This window comes from Hylobates moloch, unplaced genomic scaffold, assembly GCF_009828535.3.
Source record: "Hylobates moloch isolate HMO894 unplaced genomic scaffold, HMol_V3 SCAFFOLD_18, whole genome shotgun sequence".
Classification (NCBI taxonomy): domain Eukaryota; kingdom Metazoa; phylum Chordata; class Mammalia; order Primates; family Hylobatidae; genus Hylobates; species Hylobates moloch.
In genome coordinates, this window is record NW_026652293.1 from 622897 (window position 1) to 641875 (window position 18979).

General features: G+C 42.1%; 1 protein-coding gene across 2 annotated transcripts in view; it reads left to right on the forward strand.

Annotated features, from left to right (window-relative positions):
• TCEANC2 (transcription elongation factor A N-terminal and central domain containing 2) overlaps window positions 1-18979 on the forward strand; it is a 53020-nt gene that overhangs the window by 291 nt on the left and 33750 nt on the right. The window contains exons 2-3 of one of the 2 annotated variants that reach the window (XM_032137303.2): window positions 484-627; window positions 15151-15292. In XM_032137303.2, the coding sequence (XP_031993194.1) occupies window positions 526-627; window positions 15151-15292 (244 nt within the window). In that variant the 5' untranslated portion in view covers window positions 484-525. Of the gene's footprint in view, window positions 1-187; window positions 628-15150; window positions 15293-18979 lie in introns of those variants that run through there. The other variant, XM_058430522.1, reaches the window with a different exon arrangement.

Sequence of the window (18979 nt, forward strand, 5' to 3'; positions counted from 1 at the left end):
TTCCAGGGGATGGCTGCGTATTGTGAGACCCTCTGCTGAGTTCTGGAGGTGGTTGTCGGTTGCTGATTACCAGGGCAACCCTTGGGATTATGGCTGTGGTGAGGTGGTTGTTAAGAGGGCGTCACTGAGCCTAGTGTAATCCTAACCCTTTCACAGCCCAGTCTTATTTGGAAGAGGGCTTAGGTGCACGCTCTAGGGGGGATTCCAGTATTGGGCCAATCCCCCCATTATTGGAATCCCCCCTAGAGCGTGCACTTCTGGAAGCTAGGAACCTCCTAACTCAGGACGTAGACTGATGATTGATTACAGTTTCAATTCTTCGGAAGATCTTTCTTTTAAAGAGGAAATCTTACTTCCTGTCAATTCCACTTGAGTCCCCATAATTCATGAATGCTTCCAGAGAACTCAATTTTGTTACTTCGGGGAACAAATATCACGGCAGTCTTTAGTGAGGTTTTAGAATCTGCCCTCTTTCTTGACCAGAACACGCTGCAAGCACGTCAAGGTGGTCGGAGTCCCCTAACAATGGATAAATTCGTCATTCGAACGCCTAGAATCCAGAATAGCCCTCAGAAGAAAGATTCTGGAGGAAAGGTTTACAAGCAGGCCACGATTGAATCTCTGAAGGTGAGAGGGGATCTGGGACTAGAGGAAATGTGCAAAGGACTGATAGCAAGGTGGTGCCAGAGGTTCTGTTGTGGAAAGACCTATGAATTATCTCTTGTTATGCCTCCTCCCCGAAAGTGTACCTGACCACTCCTCCTTTGTTTCCCCCGTAGCTGTACAGACTTACATTTATAAATTTCTGCACACCTCTGCTACACCCTTGTAATTACTCTGGTTTACACCATGTGTGCTAGCTCGCAGGACAAGTCCCCTTGGTTGTTATTCTTTTGCAAAATGTAGTCTGTTAGGAATGTTAAAGTACCAAATATGATTCTATATACCTACCCTGTACAAACTCATTAAGGGGTGGTCTTTGATGCTGTTCTCTCACATCTTACTGCCCACAACTGTATCAAATGGCTTTACAGCTTCAGCTGAGACTGGCAAAGAGGCTGTTTTTTGTTGTGGTGGTTGTTGTTTTTGTTTTTCAGACAGGGTCTCACTCTGTCACCTAGACCGGAGTACAGTGGCACACTCTTGGCTCACTGCAACCTCCACCTCCCGGCTTCATATGATCCTCCTGCCTCAGCCTCCCAGGTAGCTGGGATTACAGATGCCTGGCTGATTTTTATTTTTAGTAGAGATAGGGTTTCACCATGTTGGCCAGGCTGGTCTCGAACTCCTGACCTCAAAATGATCCACCCGCCTCAGTCTCCCAAAGTGCTGAGATTACAGGCGTGAGCCACTGTGCCCAGCTGGAAAGAGGCTGTTTTAATGAACTCTTGCTACCTTGAACTCAGTCTGATATCTGCAAGCAAGATGCAAAGAGTAGATACAATGAATCAATCAACATAGTTACCCAATAAATGCTAAAGTAATTATTATTTTACTAAAACAAAACAAAACAACTTGTACTTAGTCCCCTTTGTCATCCTGAACCTTGCCTTTTAAATTTCTGACTTTTTCACTTTCTTTTATCAATTCTTCTTCCTCCACTAGGTTCCTAGTGTTTGTGCTCCTCAGAGTTCTGTCACATTTTATGTATTTGGCCAGGATGACATTATCCATTCTTTAGGATTTCTGTGCTAAAACTGCCAAACCTGCACCTCCAGCCTAGGTTTCAGAAGGTGGGAGGAGGATCTGGGGCTAGAGAAAATGTGCAAAGGACTGTAAGAGCAAGGCAGCATCCTGAGTACTAGACATATACTCAGTTGGACTCCTTTTCTGGATGTCCCACAAGCTTACGAGACCCATGTTGGAAAGCAGTGAAGGAGAGTATAAACAGGCCCTACTGGTAACTGGGTGATCTTTAGTAGTAAGTCAGTCCCTTCCCTAAGACCTCAGTTTCCTCATCTATAAAACGTGGAGATTGAACTATATCAGTGTTTCTTCAAGGGGTGCTATTGTTGAATGGGGCAAGATAATTCTTCATTATTTGGAGCTGCTGGTGGTTTACAGGATACTTAGTATCCCTGGCTCTCAGGCACTTAATGCCAATTACACCTCCCATTCTGATAACTGAAAATGCCTTCTCATATTTCCAGACAGCACTTGATTGAGTCCTACCGAACTCTAGATGATCTTTAAAGTCTGTCCTAGTCTTGCAGTTCTGTGACTGCGTGGAACATGTTCAAGGTTTTCAACTGTCTCTACCTTGTCAGAATATTCATGGATAATTGTACATAGCAGTGATTCTCAATGAGGGATCGCGTCAGACTCTCTCCAGGAAAAAGGTGGGAAGGAATAGTTGAACTACACATACACTCACCTACACCTACAAACACCCATATTCTTTTCTTTTTTTTTTTTTTTTTTCTGAGACAGAGTTTTGCACTGTTGCCCGGGCTGGAGGGCAATGGTGGGATCTTGGCTCACTGCAGCCTCTGCCTCCCTGGTTCATGCGAGTCTCCTGCCTCAGCCTCCCGAGTGGCGGGGATTACAGGTGCCCACCACCACGCCCGGCTAATTTTTTGTATGTTTAGTAGAGCGGAGTTTCACTTTGTTGGCCAGGCTGGTCTCGAACTCCTGACCTCATGATCCACCCACCTCGGCCTCCCAAAGTGCTGGGATTACAGGTGTGAACCACGGCACCTGGTCCAAACACCCATATGCTAATATACCTCCTCCTACCCCTCTCCTCTCTGGGTTCCTGCTCATGCCCTAGTTGAAAATCACTATGTGTGATGATGAAAATAAATGATGTGAAAATTATGGAATAAGAATAAAACAACAGGCTGGGCTCAGTGGCTCATGCCCGTAATCCTAGCACATTGGGAGGCTGAGGCAGGTGGATCACCTGAGCCCAGGAGTTCGAGACCAGCCTGGGCAGCTTGGCAAAACCCCATCTCTACAAAAAATACAAAAATTAGCCGGGTATGGTGGGGCACGCCTGTAGTCCCAGCTACTTGGGAGGCTGAGATGGGAGGATTGCTTGAGCCTGGGAGGTGGAGGTTGCAGTGAGCCAGGATGGTACCACTGCACTGCAACCCGGGTGACAAAGTGAGACACCGTTTAAAAAAAAAAAAAAAGAATAAAACGACAGGCGTATTTAATAACATTCCCCTTAAATGCATTAGCTTTTCTTCCAAACCTGTTCCTTGTTCTCTTGTATTAATGTATATCCATATACCAAGTAACTGGGACTAGAAATCTAGGAACCATCCTTAACTCTTTTTTCTCATTTTCTTTTTTCTTTGTTGTTGTTGCTGTTGTTTTTTTTTTTAGGGTCTTGCTCTGTCACCCAGGCTGGAGTGCAGTGATGTGATCATGGGACTATGATCACATCATAGCTGGGACTATAGGCACATGCCACCACACCTGGCTAATTTTTTTTTTTTTTTTTCTTTGTAGAGACAGGCTTTCATCATAGTACATAGAGGGCAGTTTCATCATGTACAATGGTCTTGCCCAGGCTGATCTTGAACTTCTGGGCTCAAGCTATCTGCCCTCCTTGGCCTCCCAAAGTGCTGGGATTACAGGCATGAGCCACTACGCCTGGCCCCAATTTTTAGTTTTACTTCTTAAAAATCCTTCTTGCCCGTACTCACTTGATTGTCTTCCACTTTAAGTTCAGAATCATACTTCTCATCTAGAGCAGTGCTATGGTCTGTTGACTTGTCTCCCTGCCTTTTGCATCCCCCATTCACCTCCCTTCCACTCTTATGCCAGAGAAATGTGTCTAAAACAGGAAAGAAAATCTACTCAGGTCACTTTCCTGCCTAATCCTTCAATAATTTCTCATTACCCATCAATAAGGATCACAGTTTTTTACATGACACCCAAGGCCTTCTATGACCTGGCACCTGCCTGCCTCATCCCCTGCTAGTCTTTTTATTTATGCCTCATCCAATGTCAACCATTCACAATTCCCCAAAGATGTTGTGCTCTTTCCTTCCTCTGTGCCTTTGCATATACTGTCCTGTTTGCCTGGAATTCCCTTACTATCGTCTTGGAGGCAATATAATGCAATAATTAAGAACACAGACTCTGGAGCCAGACTGCCTTACTAAAATCCCAGCTCTGCCACTTACTACCTTTATGACCTTGGTCAAGTTATTTAGCCTCTCTGTGTCCATCTTAATCTATAAAATGGGGATTAATAATACCTGTTTTATAAGATATTACAAAATTTCAGTGAGTCAACATATGTAAAGTGTTTGGTACAGAGTCTGGCCCATACTAAGTACTGTGTAAGTCTTTGCTATTATTGTTATTATCATTACTTTATAAAATCCTATTCATCTCCCATGACCTAGTTCAAATCCTCTACTATTGGGCCCTTCCTGACCACCCTTTTGTCCCTGAGACGCAGAGCCAATCTAATCACTCCCTTCTCTGAGCCATCCCTGTATATTAAACATGTCTGTATCATTGCACTTATTTGTGCAATATCATGGTTGTTTCTTTACATGCCTGTGCCCCGCTATACTCTGAGCTTCTTGAAAGACTATGTCTCATTGATTTTGTGTCACTGGTTCCTGGCACAGGACTTGGCCTATAGTAGGCTGCAGTACATTTTTCTGAATGACCAAATGAAGTAAAATAAAAGGCTTGTCATGGCACGTAAGACCTGTTCTACCCCAGTGCGCTTATCATCTCATCCCTTGTAGCCCCTCCTTTATATGTATGCATTCCAGCCACACCTTATTTCTTGCTGTTCTTTGTTTGTTTGTTTGACACGAAGTCTTACTCTGTTGCCCAAGCTGGAGTGCAGTGGCAAGATCTTGGCTCACTGCAACCTCCACCTCCTGGGTTCAAGCGATTCTCCTGCCTCAGCCTCCCAAGTAGCTAAGACTACAGGCACACGCCACTGTGCCCAGCTAATTTTTGTATTTTTAGTAGAGATGGGGCTTCACTATTTTGGCCAGGCTGGTCTTGAACTCCTGACCTTGTGATCCTCCTGCCTCGGCCTCCCAAAGTGCTAGGATTACAGGCGTGAGCCACCGTGCCCAGCCTCTTGCTGTGCTTTATATAAGCTCTTCCCTTCCATGCCTTCAGGGCTTCCTTGAACTTGATGCTGGTCCCTTTTCCTTGAAAGCCCTTCTGTTTCTTTTTACAGAGTCAATTTCTACCCATTTGTCAACCCACTCAAGAACTACTTTGCCTATAAATCCTAGATTATAAGCTCCATGAGTACAGGACCTTGTGTTGTTTTGTTTTGTTTTGTTTTGTTTTTCAAGTCAGAGTCTCGTTCTATTGCCCAGGCTAGAGTGCAGTGGCATGATCTCAGCTTACTGCAGCCTCTGCCTCCTGGGTTCAAGTGATTCTCCTTCCTCAGCCTCCCGAGTAGCTGGGATTACAGGCGCCTGCCACCACGCCCGACTAATTTTTATTTCTAGTAGAGATGGAGTTTCACCATTTGGTCACCCTGGCTTTGAACTCTTGACCTCAAGTGATCCACCTGCCTTGGCCTCCCAAAGTTCTGGGATTATAGGTGAAAGCCACCACACTCTGCCAGGATCTTGAGTATTTTATTTACCTCTCTGCCCTTGGATGTAGCACAGTGCCTGACACATATTAAGTGGTCAATAAATATTTGTCAAATAAATGAATGTTGAAATGCTTTCTGGGTTCTATAAGGGAGTTAATCCTTCCCTCATTAGTACTCTCAACAGTTGGTTCAAATATCTGTCATAGCACTTACCTTACTGTATTGTAATTATCTGATTACCTGTAGCTTTCTCCAATCCACTATGAATTCCTGAGACCCGGGACTGTAATATCTTACTATGTTCTGATTCTGCTCCAAGACCTAACACAGTGCCTGCTACACTGTAGGTAAAATGTATTGAATAAACAGTAATCATCTGTATTCTGGCATGCTGTTGTAGGATTTTGATAGTAAAGTATTCAACAAATATTGTGAAACAGCTTATGCCCAGCACAATGCTAAGTACTATAGAGAACATGAGAGAAATTTAAGATCAAAATACAAACCCTCATGAAACTTCCTGAAAAGGGATCAAATTATAAGAAGTTAATAAATAATGAAGCCAGGTGTGGTGGCTCATGCCTATAATCCCAGCACTTAGAAGGCCAAGACAGGAGGACCACTTGAGCCCAGGAGTTTGAGACCAAACTACATGGTGAGGCTACATGGTGAGGCCTCATCTTTACAAAAAAAAAATTAGCAGCCCGGCGCAGTGGCTCACACCCGTAATCTCAGCACTTTGGGAGGCCGAGGCGGGTGGATCATGAGGTCAGGAGTTTGAGACCAGCCTGGCCAATATGGTGAAACCCTGTCTCTACTAAAAATAAAAAATTAGCTGGGCATGGTCACGCGTGCCTGTAGTCCCAGCTGCTTGGGAGGCTGAAGCAGAAGAATTGCTTGAACCTGGGAGGCGGAGGTTGCAGTGAGCTGAGATTGCACCACTGTGCTCCAGCCTGGGCGACAGAGCGAGACTCCGTCTCAAAAAAAAAAAAAAAATTAGCCGGACGTGGTGACATGCGCCTATGGTCCTAGCTACTAGGGAGGCTGAGGTGGGAGGATTGCTTGAGCATGGGAGGTTGAGGCTGTAGTGAGCTATGATCATACCACTGTACTTCAGCCTGGGCAACAGAGCAAGACCCTGTCTCGAAAATAAAATAAAATAAAATATTATATAGACAATAAGGGTTAAGAGGTAAGAGAAGAGGCCTGGCGCGGTGGCTCACACCTGTAATCTCGGCATTTTGGGAGGCTGAGGTGGGCAGATCACCTGAGGTCAGGAGTTTGAGACCAGCCTGGCCAACATGGTGAAACCTCGTCTCTACTAAAAATACAAAAATTAGCCAGGTGTGATGGCGGACGCCTGTAATCCCAGCTACTAGTGATTACAGGAGGCTGGGGAAGGAGAATCACTTGGACCCAGGAGGCAGAGGTTGCAGTGAGCCGAGATCACGCCACTGCACTCCAGCCTGGGTGACAGAGTGAGACTCTGTCTCAAACAAACAAAAAAAAAGGTAAGAGAAGAGAGAGCTTAGTCCCTGTTTTAGTGCCCAAAGAAGGCTATGTGGCAGGGCACCATAAAGGGACGGGAGGATTTGACTAGGTCTGATATACTCTAGGGAAGTAGTGACATATAACCATTCAATGAGTGGTATGTGCTCTTCTGTTTCCTCTATGTATGCATGATGCTTGGTGTGTTCACAATGGCAAATTAAAAAGAAATTGAGTTAAATGTGAATGTTAGAGTCAGCTAGGTCCACTTTCTGCCAAGTGACTTCCAAACATGAGCATTATGTTTTAATGCCAAGAACCTACTAAATGTTTAAGCCTCAGTTTCCTCATCAGTAACATCAGAAATAACAGTACCCTATCTGCATGATTATTATGAGAGCGAAATAAATAAATTCGTATTGGGAGGGCTAACCATTGTGCCTGGCATGTAGTAAAAACCTAGTTTCCTCTTTTCTTTTTTTTTTGTTTTTTTTTTTGAGACGGAGTCTCGCCCTGTCGCCCAGGCTGGAGTGCGGTGGCGCGATCTCGGCTCACTGCAAGCTCCGCCTCCCGGGTTCACGCCATTCTCCTGCCTCAGCCTCTCCAAGTAGCTGGGACTACAGGCGCCCGCCACCACGCCCGGCTAATTTTTTGTATTTTTAGTAGAGACGGGGTTTCACCGTGGTCTCGATCTCCTGACCTCGTGATCCGCCCGCCTCAGCCTCCCAAAGTGCTGGGATTACAAGCGTGAGCCACCGCGCCTGGCCTTGTTTCCTCTTTTCATGTGTGGAAAAGGAGGGGCTTGTATAGTAAAACCAAAGCTGAGGAGGAGGAGGATGATAGTAGTAATAAGGATTACTACTAACATTTATTGAGTCCATTTTTATGGTCCAGGCATTGTGCTAACTAATGCTTTACATATATTAACTCTTTAAATCTTAATAATAGCTTTGTGAAATGTACGCTTTTATCATTTATATTTTACAGATGAAAAACTAAGACACGGAGAGATTAAGTAGCTTGCTTGAAGTCATGTAGCCATTAGTGGCAAAGTTGGGATTTGAACTAGACAATCTGAGTTCATAGTCTGTCCCCTATAGATAGGGTGAGCTGGAAAAGAAAAAAAGTGGAAGTTTCTGAATGCCAAACTGAAGAAGTATAAAAATCTTGGAATATTAGGACCATTGTACTTCTGTTATCAGTATATATTACAAGTAATTTTGCCATAGGCATATCACATTCTATAAAAGTGATTCTCAATAGAGCTCATGTAATGTCCATTTAAGTGGTAAAGGTTAATTTGGTTAATCTCTTTTTACTCCCTTAAGAGGAAGTGATTTCTTCTGTTGGTTGCAATAAGAGATTTTTTAAAATTAAAAGGTCCTAGAGTATACTCATTTTTTTAGGTTCATCACTTCAGAATGTTCTATAAACCTTTCCTTCCTTTGTAGGATCAACTAGCCAATATGTTGCCTCCTGCCCCCACCAGTGGAATGGTGCCCACGTAACTGCTTATGAATGAATCATTTTCCCTAATTGGTTTTGTCAAACCTGACATTTCAGCAATCCACAACTGTAAAACCAGATGATATATTGGAAAGCACATCTTCTTTCTGGCAATAACTATTCTACTCCTCATTGTAGTGTCCTTATTGACATTTTGTGTCCATTTCTGTTGTTCCTCCAAATAATTTGAGCGATCTATTTTCTGGCCCATACTTAGAGATTGAGACATTTCTTGATATATATGGAATTCTTTTGCTCTTGCATAGACTGATGTTTTTCCTATTCCTGACCTAAAATTTCATATCTGAAAACTGTACTGTATTTAGTCTTTGAAGGTAGAAATAGTTTTGTTCAGTTACACCTACTGTGCACTGGGGATAGTGAGATAAATGGGAAATGGTTCCAGCCCTTAAGGGAAAGACAGCCTTGTTGATGGTAAGTGTTTGCAGAAAGCATAGATGCAATAATAGGAGTCTACACAAGTTGCAGAGGGACGCACAGTGGAGTATGGTAAAATGTGGTAGAGGAGAGGCAAGAAAGGCTTCATAGAAGACGTGATGCTTGAAGAGAGTCTTAAAAAATGAGTAAGTATTTATCAGGTAAATGAGGCAAAGAAAGAACATCCCAGGCAAAGAGTATGAAATTCAAAAGGAAGCTGTAAATAGTTTGGTGTATCTGGAGCAAATGATGAGACTGAAAAGAATGTCAGGAGCCAAGTCATGGAAGGCCTTTTATGCCATGCTAAAGAGTTTGGACTTCTTTAGTTCCATATGATGAAATTATCTGATGCAGAACGCTTAACCTGATTCCAGCCATGCAGAAATGCTGGATTAAAAGTCTCCAATACAGAGCTGAGCTTGAAAGCAAAAAAGGGAAATCCTTAGGTGCCAGGAAGAGAGAGGAAAGCAAAATCAGAGCTGTAAATGGGAGCTGAAGCTAAATAGTTCCAGGGAACATTGAATCCAGATATAATGCTTAGGGGCTGGGATTTTAAGACCAGTATGGATGGGAGATAAGACCTCGGGCTAATGTGATGTGGGGAGCTAGAATTGATCTATGTGAAGCTGGAAGCCAAAACAGGACTACCATATGTTTGTGAGAAATGAGCTAGAAAAATTCCATCCACTGGTCCAGGGAAGCAGATTGTTACCTTCTCAGGGACTTAGATGGAAAAAGAGTTGACAATAATAATAAATTAGAACCACACTCTTATTACCATGCATGAATATGTGTACAGTCATCTCTCAGTATCTGTAAGGGGTTGGTGCCAGGACCCCCCCCAACAGGTGCCAAAATCCACGAATGCTCATGTCTGTTGTATAGAATGGTGTGTGCCTATACTCTATATAGATCCTCTTGTATAGTCTAAATCATTTCTAGATTACTCTACAGGTTGAGCATCCTAATCTGAAATCAGAATGTCGCAAAATCCAACACTTTTGAGTGCCAACATGGTGCCCAAAGGAAATGCTCATGAGAACGTTTTGGACTTTGAATTTTTGGATTAGGGATGCTCAACCAGTATGTATAATGCAAATATTGAAAAATCCCAAATCCCAAACACTTCTGGCCCCAAGCGTTTTGGATAAGGGATACTCAATCTGTAATACCTAATACAATGTAAATGCTTTGTGAGTAGTTTTTATACTGTATTGTTCATGGAATAGTGACAAGGAAAAAAGTCTCTGTGTTCAATACAGATGCAGCCATGTATTTTTTAAAAAATACTTTTGACCTATGGTTGGTTGAATCCACAGATGTGAAACCTGCCAATCCAGAAGGCTAGCTGTTGTTGAATTCACTCTATTTGCAAAACTGAAAAAAATTAATATAAAAACTGGCCTAGAACTGAGAAAATTCAAATCTTGGCAAAGGCAAATGTGAGATTTATCTATTAAGACACCTCATATCCTAGAATGCAGACTACTTTCATAGAACACAATCCCCTGTAAGGATAAACTAATGGTCAGAGATTACAAAGTCTATAAGAAAATAAATTACCAAGGGAGAGAATGAGCAGACAGATGTAAGTAATAGAATTTCTACCCCAAGAAGTAGAGATAAGAAAACAATCTCAAAGAGACCTTAAATATGTTTAAAATGTTTGTTATTGGTGGAGGGTGTCCAGGTTCTTGGCGTTTTGAACAAAGAATTGGACAGAATGCATAAATCAACAAATGGAGAAACGAAAGCATAGATTTATTGAAGTAAGTACACTCCATAGAATGTGAGCTGGCTCAAGCAGGCTCAAGAGTGCAGGTTACAGAATTTTCTGGGGTTTGAATAGTTTGAATACCCTCTAGAGGCTTCCCATTGGTTACTTGGCTTACACCCTAAGTAAATGAAGTAGTGGCCTGCAACCAGTATGATTGGTTGTGGAAGGTGACTAATCAGAGGCTGAAGTGAAGTTACAAAGTTACACCCTATGCAAATGTCTGATTGGTTCCAGGAGGGGACCAATCAGAGGCTGAAATGAAGTTACAGAATTACACCCCTATGCAAATAAAGACTAGGCAAGCGACCACTTTGGTTGGTTGTGCATTTTTCCTTTTTTTTTTTTTGAGACAGAGTCTCGCTGTGTCACCTAGGCTGGATTGCAGTGGTGCAATCTCGGCTCACTGCACCCTCCCACCTCCCAGGTTCAAATGATTCTTGTGCCTCAGCCTCCCAAGTAGCTGGGATGACAGACATGTGCCACCATGCCCAGGTAATTTTAGTAGAGATGGGGTTTTGCCATGTCGGCTAGGCTGGTCTCGAACTCCTGACCTCAAGTGATCCGCCTGCTTTGGCCTCCCATAGTGCTGGGATTACAGGTGTGAGCCACTGTGCCTGGCTGGAGTTTTTGTTTTGATTTAGTTCTAGGAAGTCATCGCGAATCAGCCTTAGGTTCCCTGCCTCCAGACCTCATGTTCACAGAGATAAAGGAATGGAAACCATAAGATAAGAACAGAATAGTATGAAAAGAGAACAGGTAAGTTTGGAGAAGAAGAAAAACAGAACTTGTCCAATGAAAAAATATCATTATTGAAGCAGAAACACATCAAACAGATTAAACATAGGCAAGCCATAGCTAAAAAGAGAAATACTTAGGATTTCTGAAGAAGTCACTTAGGATGTATCATACAGAAATGAAGAGACAGAAATATGAAAGAAAAAAGTACATAAGGGATAGGCAGAGAAGCCATGGAATTGGGGTTTCTGAAGTAGAGGCTTGTAAGGAGGATACTGGTATCAATTTCTGTTAGTATACATCTTAAACATTGTAAGGGTAGGTTGAGCATGGTGGCTCACACCTGTAATCCCAGCACTTGGGGAGGCCAAGGCAGAAGGATCACTTGAGCCCAGGAGTTCGAGACCAGCCTGGGCAACATAGTGAGACCCCACATCTACAAAAAAATTTAAAAATCAGCGGAGTGTGGTGGCCCACCTGTGGTCCCAGCTACTTGGGAGACTGAGGTGGGAGGACCACTTGAGCCCAGGAGGTCGAGGCTGCAGTGTGATCTCACCACTGCACTCCAGCCTGGGCAACAGAGCATGACTCTGTCTCAAAAAAAAAAAAAAAAAATTGTAAGGGTAAACACTCAAATGATAGAAATATAATACATAACTTCCAAACCATAGAGGGAAAAAAAGGGGCTAGGCACAGTGGCTCACACTTGTAATCCCTGTGCTTTCAGAGGCTGAGGTGAGGGGATCAGTTGAGGCCAGGAGTTTGAGACCAGCCTGGGCACTGGGCAACAGAGTGAGACCCCATGTCTACAAAAAATACAAAAATTAGCCAGGTGTGCTGATGCATGCCTGCAATCCCAGCTACTCGGGAGGCTGAAGCAGAAGAATTGCTTGAACAGGTTGGGGGAGGGGCGGCAGAGGTTGCAGTGAGCCAAGATTGTGCCATTGCACTCCAGCCTGGGTGACAGAACAAGACTTTGTCTCAAAAACAACAACAACAACAACAAAAATTAGCCAGGCGTGGTGGCATGTGCCTGTACTCCCAGCTACTCAGGAAGCTGGCAGGAAGATTGCTTGAGCCCAGGAGTCGAAGGCTACAGTGAGCTATGATTGTTACCACTGCACCCAGCCTGCGCAGCAGAGTGAGACCCCATCTACAAAAAACAAAAAAAGAAAGCGGAAAAAAATAGATTAAAGAAAACTGTTAAAAAGAAGATACGAAAGAAGAAAAAAGAAGAGAAAATATGTTCAAATATATCAGTAATCATAATAAATATAAATCGATTAAACATGCCTATTAAAATATAGAGATTCTCAGATTGGAATAGGAGGCAGGGAGCAAAATAAAGCAGCCACAGGCTATGTAAAGTGTAATGACCCAGAGAAGTTGAAAGTAAAGAGATGAAGACAATATACAAAAAACTGTCGTAGACAGGAGTTCATTGAAACAATGATTGTAACATATAAAATATGGGGAAAGAAACTACCTAATAGGGGAATAGTTTTAAAATTCTAAGACATTTGTGTATAAAAATAATGGAATACTATCCAGTACTATTAACATGGATCAACCAACCGGGATTACATGTTTCAGTTTGGATAAATCAATAAAATACATTGGTGAAAAAGGCATGATATTTGCACTTTCTTGCTATTCAAAATTTCCCCTTAGCTTTATTGATTTATTTTTCATACAGTTTAACACTAATACCATTTTATATTGTAACAGATCATAGAAAAAGACTGTCTCAGTTTTTACTAATGCCTCTAAAGACCGAGAACAAAGCAGTAGGTATCAAATGATATTTCCCAATGAGATTCTAGACCATCTATACAGAAGGCAATACCTGAAGACCAGTTTTTGGGATCCTGAACCCATCACCCACCATAAGCCATAAAGTAGGTTGAAGTTAAAGGAAGAGGAGAGAGAGAATTCCTTTGGGTGAAGCAAGAGTGCCACGATATTTTTTCACCTGGAGAACTTGAGTTTAGTTCCTGGGGTTGGTGGACAGAGATCAGCCTATGCCTGGGAAAGTCTAAAGACAGAGAGTGGCTGACTGATGTCAAAAGGAGAAGTGGGTACATTGGGAGGGCTGTTACCCGCCGAATTCTTTAGGACAAAGATGTGGGCAAGTGTGGGAGAAAATACTGGCTGGCCTGGAGTTGAATGAAAATTGATAGGTCCACAAAGATACTTGGAAGGACACTGGGATCCCTACAGGGAGAGCCTGTGGGAGGTGGGTTGCCAAAAACTGGGGAATCGGGAGGACTTGTGGATGGCTGGCAGAAGGAGACAGTGCCCACAGTATGGGAACTGCAAGTGAGAGCTCAACAGTGGGAGCTTTCCAAGGAACTGCAAAAGTAACCTATACGAGAAAAAGAAGGTCAGCTTTCAACATCTGCCAAGTCCAGGTGGTACTAAAGCCTGATTAGCATAGTATCACTCTGTTAAAGTAAGGCTTTTCCTTCCCCTTTCCTGTTTTCCTTTTCCTGGCTTTGAACCTGGAAGGGTCAGAAACCAAACCAAACAAGCAGATTGGAGAGGAAGAGAAGCAAAGTTGGAGTGAGAGGGAAATCAAACACCCTTCTCCCACCACAGGCTTCTAGGCTGGAAGCAGACACCAGCCAAGGGAGAGAGATAAGACTTTTTTTTTGTTGCTTTTATCAAACTATCTTATAGAAAATGCATATAGAAAACTGCACAAATTGTAAGTGTACATGAGGAATTTTCACAATAAACACACCAGCATCCAGATCAGAAAACAATATTACCAGAATCCCAGAATCCCCTTCAATTCCCCAACTGTGCCCGCCTCCCTCAGATAATAATCCAAGATGAGATTTTTTTGTGTGCAGTTGTAAAAGCAAATTAAAGTCTCCCACTTTACTTTTTAAAAAATTATTAGTGGAATAATTTCAACACTATAGAAAAGTTTGCAACACAGTATGAAGAACTTTGCCATCTCCTTTACCCAGATTCTTTAGCTGTTAATTTTTTATACTTAATGGAAAGATGCATATCAACTTTAAGATGGTACATAGTTTCTTCTAGGAAGGGAAGGAGGGGAATGAGTTGATGTAGGGTACAAAGGTACTTAAACTTTATAATGTTTTATTATTTTATGTGAAATGGCAAAGTGTTCATTTTTTCCATTATAAATAGTGGGTTACTCTCTGTACCTTTCTATGTGTTTGAAGTTTTAAAAAATTATTTGAACAAGAGAGAGTTTTGAGTTTTATCCTCTAGGAAGTGGGGAACTACTGAAGTGTGCTTTTGATTGTTGACATAAACATGTCTATGACTTCCCTGCTCGCTGTTCTTGCCTATGAATTAAGACACTCTTAAGTGAGCTATAGAGTTGATTCACCTCAGCATTGTTTTTCTCTTCTCATCCTTACTGCCTGTCACTGCTAAGTGCCCAGCGGTGTCTGAGATGGTAAAATTAAAACTTGCACTTTTCCTAATAGATGCACCTCTCTTCCTGATTTGCACTAAGCCGTACCTGCTTTTAAGCAATTACCCATCATTTGGGGCCATCAGATGCACTGTACTTTGGTTCAGGTCATAATCAATAATTCATATGTCAATAGGAGCCCCATTAGCTCAGGTGAAGGCAGATGTCTTTCTAATGAAAATGTTCCATTTTCCAAATGACTTTTCTTTTTCCCAGAGAGTTGTGGTTGTAGAAGACATAAAAAGATGGAAAACTATGCTGGAGCTTCCTGATCAAACCAAAGAGAATCTTGTTGAAGCCTTACAAGAATTAAAGAAGAAAATGCCCTCCAGGGAAGTGTTAAAATCAACAAGGATAGGTATATTGCTTCTTAATTTTATTTTTTAAGAAAGCTTATATTTTGTCTCCCTTCTTCTTTCCTTCCTCTCTCCTTCAAACATGAAGTTATCTGCCTTATCAATGCTTTCAGCTCTCTGGTAAAGGACTGTTGTTTAAAAAATTATCTGTTGCTTGCAGGCCAATACCTTGGTAATATATTAAAAAAATTATCAGAAAAATGAAATATACAAAATACAGCCCCAGTTTTTAAAATTAGATTCAACAGATATAGAATTACTCTTGTCAAATTACTATGAAAGTTTCTAAATGCTTACATTTAATTTATGTACTTACTTCCTGGACTAGAAACTGGCAATAACACATGGATAACATTTTGAGTGTGTTAGATGCTGGGTATGCAGAAATGGATAAGACATGATTTGTGACCTCAAGAAACTTAGGATTTCGGCTGGGTGTGGTGGCTCATGCCTGTAATCCCAACACTTGGGGAGGCTGAGGCGAGCAGATCACTTGAGGTCAGGAGTTCGAGACCAGCCTGGACAACATGGCAAAACCCCGTCTCTACTAAAAATACAAAAATTAGCCAGACATGGTGGTCCGTGCCTGTAATCTTAGCTACTCAGGAGGCTGAGGCATGAGAATTGCTTGAACCTGGGAGGCAGTGGTTGCAGTGAGCCAAGATCGTGCCACTTCACTCCAGCCTGGGTGACTCGGACTCTGTCTCAAAAAAAAAAAAAAAAGGAAAGAAACTTAGTTTTGTAGAGGAGACGAGCATATAGACAAATGGGAACAGTGAAATATTGCAGGTTATAAATAAAAACGTGTAAATAGTGTTCTGAGTACTATTCTAATCTAAACAAGGTATATACTGGGGACTTCAGAAAAGGCTTCATAGAAGAGGTGACATTTCAGTTACATCTTGATATTATAGCATTGGAGATATTTAAAAGGTAAGTCAGGGACCATGTTGAATTGCCATTTTAGTACAGTACACAACTGTGAATAATACGTAAGGGAGGGCCAACATGTGTTACTCAAGCTGCTCCCAGCTCCCCAGGGAGTCCAGGACAGTCATTCACAGCTGCTGTTCTTGCCCTCACTAGTGCAGCCATTGCCTTGGTCTGTCTCCCCTTGACCTCTTGTTCATGAGAAGCAGGAGAGAGAGCAGCTTCAGAACTGGCACTAACAGCTGGGAAGAGCTGTGCAAAATCCCCAGAGGGCCCCCCAAGAGTCTTAGAGTTGTACCCCTGTAATATAAACCAGAATCTGAGAAAATCAGATGCTTTAAGAATATAAAACCCTATCATTATAGCCAAGGCGATTCTTCCCATCTGCTGCTTGATTTTGTCTTTATAGGTTATAATCACTAGGGGGCAATAAGACCATTCACATGAGCAGATAAAGTATTTCCACCAGTAGAGGGTACTAGTGATTACTAGTTTATGACATGTATATGTGTACATATGTATATGTATATAGTTAAGCACATTCCACAAATACTATATATGATCATAACTTAAATATCAACACAATAGGCTGGATCTGAAGATTTTAAGATTATAAGATTATAATTAAAAAAATAATTTCTATTTGGTGTTTGAGTATAATTGTGAGTATGCTTTCAAGAATGGGTATTTCTGATGTTTGATTTCAATTCAAGGATTATAATGAAACCACAACAGGGCTTGACTTAGGAGGAACTGGAAACCATCCAACTTTGAGTTTTGACTCTATCCCAAGCCTCCCCTAAACCTGAGGTCGTATGGAATATAGGAGTTTCTTGGTTTCTTTATAGTTACATCAGTGGCTATGCTGAAGGTTTCATTTGGATCATTGCCTGAGAGTGTTTACATTTCTTCAACCTTTAGTCTTCCTGCCTTTTCCTATCCTGTGGGTTATAAGGGACAAATATTTACTGAGTACCTTTCCTGTGTTGGGAACTATATAGGCATAATAATGAAGGAGACAGATGTTGTCCTGCCTTTTTGGAGCCTTAAGTCTAATAGAAACACAGTTTAACAAGACTTCATCATAAAATGTGATGAGTGCTCTGATGATGGGGAGAAGTTAGCAAAATGACTATATGTGTTAGGAGTAGGGCAGAAGGTATTGAAGAATGTGTCAGGCCGGGGTACATCACGTGAGCTGTATAGAAGGTGGAGGTGGGAGAGAACATGGTGCATTCCAGAAACTAAAAGTAGTTTGGCATGTTAGAAATGTAATGCGCTTGAGAGAGCATGGCAAGAAATGAGGCTGGAGAGACATTCTGGACCAGATGGAGAAGGTTCTTTGTAAGCCATTCAGAACTGTTTGGTCTTGGCATATGTATTAGTTATCTATCACTGTGTAAAAATTACTCTAAAATTTAGCTACTGAAGACAATATTTATTTTTTCACACAATTTTTTTTAAGTTGAGAATCCAGGAGCAGCTTATCTGGGTGGTTCTGGCACAGGGTCTCTTATGAGGTTGCAGTCAAGCTGCTGGCTAGGGTTGCAGTCATCTGAAGGCTTGACCAGGGCTTAAGGATCTGCTTCCAAAATGACTCACAGGATTGCTGGCAGGAGGCCTCAGTTTCTCATCATGTGGGCCTCTCCTTGGAGCTGCTCATGACATGGCAGCTGACTTTCCCCAGAACAAGTGATCCAGGAAAGAACAAGAAAACAAGAGAACAACCAAGATGGAAGCCACAGTCTTTTATAACCTAATCTCAGAAGTGATATATCATCAGTTTTGTCATATGCTATTGGTCACACAGACCAACCGTGATACAGTTTGGAAGGCAACTTAAGGGTATGAATACCAGGAGGTGATAATCATTGAAGCCTAACTTGTAGACTGGCTACCATAGCCTGTATTTCTTTTTATTTATCTTAGATACATGATACTTCCTGGACCTGCAAATTCATGTTCATTTTGAAAATTTACAGCCATTATCTTTATTTTTTATTTTTTTATTTTTTTGAGACCGGGTCTTTCTGTGTCACCCAGGCTGGAGTGCAGTGGCACAATCACAGCTCACCGCAGCCTTGACCTCTCAGGCTCAAGTGATCCCCCCACCTTAGCCCCCCAAGTAGCTAGGACTGCAGGTATGCACCACCACATCCAGCTAATGTTTGTATTTTTTGTAGTGATAGGGTCTCGCTAAGTTGCCCAGGGTGGTCTCAAACTCCTGGGCTCAAGCAGTCTTCTCACCTCAGCCTCCCAAAGTGCTAGGATTACATGCGTGAGCCACTATGCCTGGCAACAACCATTATTTCTTCAAAACTTACTCTCTTTCATTATTTCTGTTCCCTCCTGAGATTCTATAATTGGAAGCATGTTAGGTCTTCTATTCTTCATACCCTTTAGTTTATCTATTTTTTATCTCCTTGTCTGACTTGGCATTGTGGGGTAATGTCTTCAGATATGTATCTTCCAAGTCACTCATTCTCTGTTCAGCTGACTCTAATCTGCTATTTAGCCCATTTGTTAAGTTCTTTATTTCAAAAACTGTTTTTGATTTTTACAAATTTGCTTTATCCCCCCCTCCAAATTTTTTTTTTTCTTTTTGAGACAGAGTCTTGCTCTGTCGCCCAGGCTGGAGTGCAGTGGCGCGATCTCAGCTCACTGCAACCTCTGCCTCCTGGGTTCAAGCGATTCTCCTGCCTCAGCCTCCCGAGTAGCTGGGACTACAGGCATGCACCACCACACCCCGCTAATTTTTG